Source organism: Dunckerocampus dactyliophorus, chromosome 19 (genome assembly GCF_027744805.1).
Source record: "Dunckerocampus dactyliophorus isolate RoL2022-P2 chromosome 19, RoL_Ddac_1.1, whole genome shotgun sequence".
Classification (NCBI taxonomy): domain Eukaryota; kingdom Metazoa; phylum Chordata; class Actinopteri; order Syngnathiformes; family Syngnathidae; genus Dunckerocampus; species Dunckerocampus dactyliophorus.
Window position 1 is genome coordinate 14,318,959 of NC_072837.1, and position 6,837 is coordinate 14,325,795.

At 43.3% G+C, this 6,837-nt stretch overlaps 1 protein-coding gene across 3 annotated transcripts; it reads right to left on the reverse strand.

Moving 5' to 3' along the window:
- Window positions 1–3,413: 3,413 nt before the first annotated feature.
- Window positions 3,414–6,670, reverse strand: cep43 (centrosomal protein 43). Of its 3 annotated transcripts, XM_054761953.1 has the most exons (13): window positions 6,488–6,670; window positions 6,001–6,114; window positions 5,534–5,585; window positions 5,398–5,452; window positions 5,201–5,289; window positions 5,000–5,137; window positions 4,594–4,638; window positions 4,308–4,495; window positions 4,136–4,242; window positions 3,986–4,042; window positions 3,883–3,919; window positions 3,729–3,816; window positions 3,423–3,640 (listed from the first exon to the last, which is right to left on the reverse strand). In XM_054761953.1, exons 2-13 carry the CDS (start codon window positions 6,084–6,086, stop codon window positions 3,563–3,565), a joined length of 1,020 nt encoding a protein of 339 aa, XP_054617928.1. In that variant the 5' UTR covers window positions 6,087–6,114; window positions 6,488–6,670; the 3' UTR covers window positions 3,423–3,562. The 3 variants fall into 3 exon arrangements, with proteins under 3 accessions (XP_054617929.1, XP_054617928.1, XP_054617927.1); XM_054761954.1 differs by lacking the exon at window positions 6,488–6,670 and having other exon boundaries at window positions 3,414–3,637; window positions 6,001–6,447; XM_054761952.1 differs by lacking the exon at window positions 6,488–6,670 and having other exon boundaries at window positions 3,424–3,640; window positions 6,001–6,425.
- Window positions 6,671–6,837: the final 167 nt, after the last annotated feature.

Sequence of the window (6,837 nt, forward strand, 5' to 3'; positions counted from 1 at the left end):
TCTGCTCTGACAGGAAGTATCCCCTACCAAAGGAAAGCAGGTCAAAGTGAGAAAAGACAAGTTTCGAGTGAGGATGGACGTTTTGCTTGTGGAAAAGCAAAGATTCCAACTAAAACAACATCCACGTGAATAAATCTCCTGCTGCCTAGTGGCAGACAGCAGCATCACGCTCTGATTGGACTGTATAACATAATCGTCTGACAAATGAAATCATCAAATCTGACTAAATGTGGCGCCCATTTTTTACTTTCTCTAAATTGGGAGTACCTAAACTCCTCCATGACCTATGGTCATGAGCTTTGGGTTGTGACCGAAAGGACAAGATGAGTTTTCTCCGTAGGGTGGCTGGGCTCTCCCTTAGATATAAGGTGAGAAGCACCGTCATCCGGGAGAGACTCGGAGTAGAACCGCTACTGCTCCGCATTGAGAGGAGCCAGATGAGGTGGCTTGGGCATCTGGTCAGGATGTCTCCCAGACGCCTCCCGGGGAGGTGTTCAGGGCAAGTCTGACCGGTAGAAGGCCTCGGGGAAGACCCAGAACACGTTGGAGAGACTATGTCTCCCAACTGGCCTGGGAACGCCCCGGGATCCTCCGGGAGGAGCTGGACGAAGTGGCCGGGGAGAGGAAAATCTGAGCCTCCCTGCTTAGGCTGCTGCCCCCGCGACCCGATCTCGGATAAGCGGTAGAAGATGGATGGATGGATAAATTGGGAGTGCGGCCCATTTCCAGACTGCAGGTCGTTTTTTAGCATTCCTCTGCATATTGTACAAATTACACTAATTAGCCTCGACAGCTACAACACAAAGCTAAGATGTTTTTTCTAAGATGGTTCAGCATATATTGACATACATTGGATTGCTTTTAGTATCTTTAATGCACAATATGTAAGTAAACACTAACATTAGAATTCAAAGTTACATTTTTGGAACGATTTCAGGTTTGGAAGTCAACCAACCCACAGTCAGGCTCCAACGGGTGGAGCAGGACCATCCAGTCCACATCATCACTGCTTGGCGGCCCGGTGCGACCGGTCGGGGCGGCTTGGGTCTGAGTGGAGTATAAAAGAAGAGGCTGGATGGCAGGGAAGGTGTGGAGCGCCTGTTTGCTTCTCATCCTCCTTCCTGGTCTTCTCCGGTCCTCCCTGGTCTTCTGTGTCCTGGTCCTCCTTGGTCGAGTGGTTCTAGACACTTCAACAGTAGTCAGGCACATTTGTGAAATGTTTAGGACCACTTGATCCGGAGTAGGAGCCTTGCATGCTGCAGAGTGTAAAGGTGACGTGTAATGTGTGAGTAAACTTTTTTAGGCAAAAGAAGATTTTTAGTGAGGGTAAAAACTGACCTTTTCACTTGAATTCTCATACAATGCAGACTTCTTGACTTAGAAGACAAAAATGTCTCAATGTCTGTGAAAAGTTTACATGTTTTGTTGAAAAGATGCTTATTATTAGAGAAAGTGTGATTGGAATTGTTGCTATTTGCTTTGACGTGAGCGTTTCCTGGCAGGCAAATGCTTAACTTACGTTATAAAATAATGTACTTTTGTCTTAAATTGATTCATTAAATTAATTGAGTTGATTCATTAATTAAATTTACCTATTTATTTTTTACCTACTTCTTGGACTTTTGGCTTTTATTGTTTCGATTTCTTGTTTTAAATATTTTATTGTAGTACGTTTCTTTGTTTCTATATGATCTTTTAGTTTTTATTGTCATAATTTTTACTTATTATTTACATTTACATTCCTTTATTTACTTATTATTTATGGTTTTGCTAGTCTGTGCAGCACTTTGGAAACAGTGTTTATAAAATGTGCTATATAAATAAAGTGGATTGGATTGGATTGGATTCATGGTGGTTGTATGGAACAGAATGTTTTTTGCAGCTGCTGGCTGAAACGTGAAGAAAGATTATTTGTTCATCACAAACGTAATAAACAATACACATACAAACTCTATTAACTTTTACTCCCACACATCTGTATCCCACTATTAACAAGTTGGTAACCTGGTCCAGGAAGTGAACAAGTGTACAGTAACTGCTGCGACTCGGAGAAGGGGTACATTAAATAAATTCAGTTTCTTTCTACTGTTTTTCAGAGATGTTGAATTGTGTAAACCTATGATGTTAAAGTAATTTGTTAAACATGTTCCAACTAAACTAAACTGTTACCAATACAAGCTGGTTACTTCCAATTATTTTGTGTTTTTGTGAACAGGAACATTTATGACCAGTGTTGGGAGTACTAATCCTGCACACTTAAAAAATATAAACTTTTATCTTTAATTAACGTGAAATATTGAACATTATTAATTGGTTAATTGATTTTATAGTAATCCCGGGGCCAAAATGTGTATTCTGCAAGGTCACATTTGGATAAAGTTTCACATGAGCACTGATAAATGAGTAATCATCCTACATATCTTTTATTCCTGTGATGTTGGCATCCTTCCGCATGAATGAGCTGAATTTGAGCTTAACATTTTTGTCCACTCACGTTGGCTATGGTTTGATAAGTCTGCATATTGTTTTAATATCAAGGGGAAAGTTTAACGACCATGATAAAGCAGTACCCGAAGTCCAAAAAACACATACAACCAACAATAATGATGATAAAAGTCTCCTTTTCTGGGGAATCGCCACTCACAGTGACAGGTTTTCACTGCTCCGCCATGCAGGGATTGGGACACCAATATAACTGAAATCTTAACACTCTTAATGCACAAAATAATCATCAAACATATTTTTTGTTCATATAACGCACACAGAGCAATGAACACTTCATGCTCGGTCTCCTTTCTGCTCTGTTCTCCTTGTACCAAGGCATTCAGGCACACTTGGAACTGTGTTAGGCGCTAATTGTTTTTAGTTTTATTTACGCACCCCCTATGACAACAGGTGTACTCCTGGGGGTACGTGTATCCGCCTTTGAGAACATAGGACGTAAACCGATCCATAGATATGCAGCTGGTGATCTGTTGTCATTGTTCGCTTAAAAGCCATTGAAAAGACTTGTCTCATTCACGAACTTCACAACTCTAAGCCACACAAGAGAAGAGGATGCAACAATGGCGAGCTGAAGCAGCACGTGAGGTTAAAAGTGTGGTTGTCATTATGTAAGTACAGACACTACTTCAACGTCATTGATGTAAAATGCGTGTGAAGTGTCCCTCAACAAAGTGTTTGTCCGTTGTAACTTTAATCTAATCTCGTGAAACATCTCAACACCAATACAAACCTAAATCCACATTCTTCCACATGCTGTATCTGAAGCTTTTTCCAAAAAAACGTAACGCAATCATTATTTTCTTTGGTAATTAATTACATTTATGAAGTCGTTCCGTTACTAGTAAACCTTTTTTTTTTTGCAAAGTACCTACTAACTGTAACGAATTACTTTTTTAAAGTAATTTGCCCAACACTGCTTATGACTGCTTTCATTGGCACATAGCGCCCCCTGGTGGCTGGATAGACATGACAATTTGAAGCTGTTGCTACAAGATGAGAGGCTGGTGTTACATGATAATATTTATTAGCGTATTAAAACTATACAAGAGGAAGAAGGTCAGGCCACCTCCTCCATGTAGTCCACTCCATGGCTTTGGCTCAGCTGAGAGACGCTCAGGTCCACTGTGTCCTCCTGCTGCAGGACACCACACACACAAGAGGACGACCTTTCTGTCAAACCAATGTGTAACAAAAGCGTGCATGTGTGAGTCGGGCCCCGTCACCTTGTCGCTGTTGTCAGGTCCCTCGATGGAAACTTCCTCGATGTCCTCACTGATGCTCAGCTCGCTCTTGTAGTGGTCAGAGCGATGGCTAAAAAGCACATTGGAGGTCAAAGACATGTTCACATTGTCCCCACAGGGAAGCTCTCAAGCATACCTGTTGAAGTCGTCGTCGTTGTATTCCATGTCGTCTTCTGTGGGGACACAAATCATCTTTACGCTCTTCTTACAGGGACATTATTTTATGTCCAACGTCTTACCTAAATTCAGCGACCCGCCTTCATTCTCTTTGCAGTGGACCTTCTGGTCTCGGAATCCTTTCTCCCGGGAATGTGATGCAGGAAGGAGAAAAATTTTAGTTAGAAAAGGGCAGAGTGAGAGATCACTCACATTATGAAGCTGAAAGTCACCCTTCTGACACGAGCTCCTTTCCGATGCGCTTCCTCCTCCTGGCGTCTGCTCCGCCTCTGACAGCGAGACTTCTGGACGCTGTCTGCTGCCACCAGTGTCCACCTGCCTGGACACCACCATCAGAGGAAATCCACCATAAACACGGAGAGGACGCAGGTCAGAGGCCCTCACCAGCCATAGGTCTTCTGAGGTTTAGGCAGCGGGTCATCAAAAAAGGAATCATCTTCGTCTTGGTGGTCCTCCACGTTTTCCTCCACATCCAAACACTGGTCTGGAGCTGAAGACAAGGTCCTGCTGTCCGCCTCCACAAGGGGTTTGCAGTCCTGCTGCTCGTCCTCCTCGCCACCGGAAATGGCGACCTGCTCACATGCATGCACACGTAATGCAAGGCGGAAACATGACCAGCTGACAGAGGACGCCAGCTTTCACATGCTGGTGTCACATGACGCACACAGACCTTGTTGACAGGTGGAGACGTGACTCTGTTCTCGCCCGATGCCACCTGAAAGCCGAGAGTGCAATGACGACAGAAGCAGCGCCACCCAGAGGACATCAGGAAAGAACACAAGCTGTTAGCATAGCTACCATCACCTGTCTGCTAGCTTAGTGAGAATTTAAGTGTCACAATGGAAACCCAGAAGCTTCAAGCAGGAAGACAAAGCTCCGCCACCCAGAGGACATCAGGAAAGAACACGAGCTGTTAGCATAGCTACCATCACCTGTCTGCTAGCTTAGTGAGAGTTTAAGTGTCACCATGTAAACCCAGAAGCTTCAAGCAAGAAGACAAAACTTCGCCCACTTCTAGTCGCCATGTGATGAACACACACTAACACTACGTCAAAATGCAACAATGATTATGTCACCTCAGCTTCCATGATGGACGTGAATTTGTGTCGCCCTCGTCTGACGAGCTCCAGCAGCAGAGGAGAATTAGTGTTAAGCTCCGCCTCCGGCAGGCCAAGCTCACTGCAGAGCTGCTGACGACTGTCCAGACCACTCAGCTGCTGGCAAACACAAACATACCATGAGATCATCGCACTTAAGGTCATATGGCGGAGTCTCACCGTGTTGATCTCTGGCTGGAAGACGGCCAGGCTGAAGTCCAGATGAAACACTTGCAGGAAGTCCACAATGAGACTGGCCACCAGACGACCTGCAGACACACGAGCAGTCAGGACGCACACACGTGCCTGAGTCACATGACCGCTGGTGAAAACAAACACCAACTTAGAAGAAGAAGCTTCTCAAAGAGGTAGCTAACCATCTTTGGTGTTGAGACATTTCTTCAGGTTGTCATTGACCAGCGGTGTCTTGTTCTGAGGACATAAGAGCAGCAACGTGTTAACTGAGCCAAGAAAAACAAGATGGCCGCCATCACACATTGAGGTCAGCATCACCTCCAGTTGATCCTGCTCCTCCAACGCCAGAAACACAGCTGCCCTCATCTCCGCCTGCAGACACCACAGCAACACAACAAGCCCATTGTCATCATCAACAAAGTTTTCCAAGTCTCAACTATGAATTCTCCATTTTGAAATGTCCTGGCCATTTGAAGCAATAAACATAAAGCCATAAAGCCAAACATCTGCTGGACATACATTATAGACATAAAATTACATCTACATAGTCAGGCATCATCTTAAAAGGTATTTGAAGCACAGATTCATTTTTTGTGCTGAAAAACGTAAAATAAAAAAGTTCTAGTTTGGTTCATGTGCTCCCTTCCGAAGATAAACTAACACTGTTGAAGACATTCATTAAAAAGACAAATGAGTGAGTTAAGTCCACTTTAGCCTAACGTGTACCTAGCGGTATGAGGCTTAAATGGCGTACGAATATAAGGACATAAAGGTATACTGTACAGGCCTTGAGCTTGTTTAGAACTCCATTGTTCTCCAAGTTTTGGATGAGAAGATCCCTCAGCTCCGTGTCGTCTTCTGCGGCAGACATCGTTACACAGGTTGCCAGCTGCTAAGTGCTAATAACAAAAACAAACAACCCGGAAGTGAAGTCTTCCTCTACGCGATAAACGTTATGGCGTTGTTTGCGCCACCTGTTGGCGGAGCGAAGAGAAATCCAATCTGTCCTCGTTATGAAAAAGAAACACTTGAAGCGGTTTTTTTTTAAAAAGAGAACAACATTATATAAAAAACTAAAATAAAGGCCGCTATAAAAAATTACGTGGAAAAGAGGAAAGACTCCAGCGCCACCTTGTGTTGTCTTTATACCATATGGACAAGGTGCTGCTTAGAGAACAACAATGAGATAAGAAACAATCAGCTCTTTGCACTTTGAGCCTAACAAGATGACGGCACGTTCAGTCATGACCTTCTATTCTAGAGGAAACACACCTGCCCAAAGTGGTATTCTCATTGCCCTCATCGTGTTAATGTCCTTTTATTGATTCTTCTTGTCCATAGGACTACGTCCTCGCCACAAGTCGAAGACCTCAATTTTATTTTAGTTGAAATTGTGTGAACAACAAAGGAGATAAAGACTGAATGTGTTTTAGAAATGTTTCTTTCTGCATTCCATCAATGATAGACGAGTCATTTGTAAAGAACCTCACCTTGGCCATTATCACAACTCTTTCAAAATAAAGAGTCAAGTTCCCGTTTGGTCCTCATGTCAAATTGTCATAGATAGTCAGATAATAATTTAGTAGAAAATGTTAAGGTTACAAAGTTAGATGAACTTAAAT

Coding starts and splice junctions, on each gene's coding strand:
- cep43 (XM_054761953.1), bottom strand. CDS start 6,086: ATGTCTGCCGCAGAAGACGACACGGAGCTGAGGGATCTTCTCATCCAA. Junction 5,586..6,000: donor GTTCTAAACAAGCTCAAGGC/CTGTACAGTATA, acceptor GTGTCTGCAGGC/GGAGATGAGGGCAGCTGTGT. Junction 4,043..4,135: donor AAGGAGCTCGTGTCAGAAGG/GTGACTTTCAGC, acceptor CCCGGGAGAAAG/GATTCCGAGACCAGAAGGTC.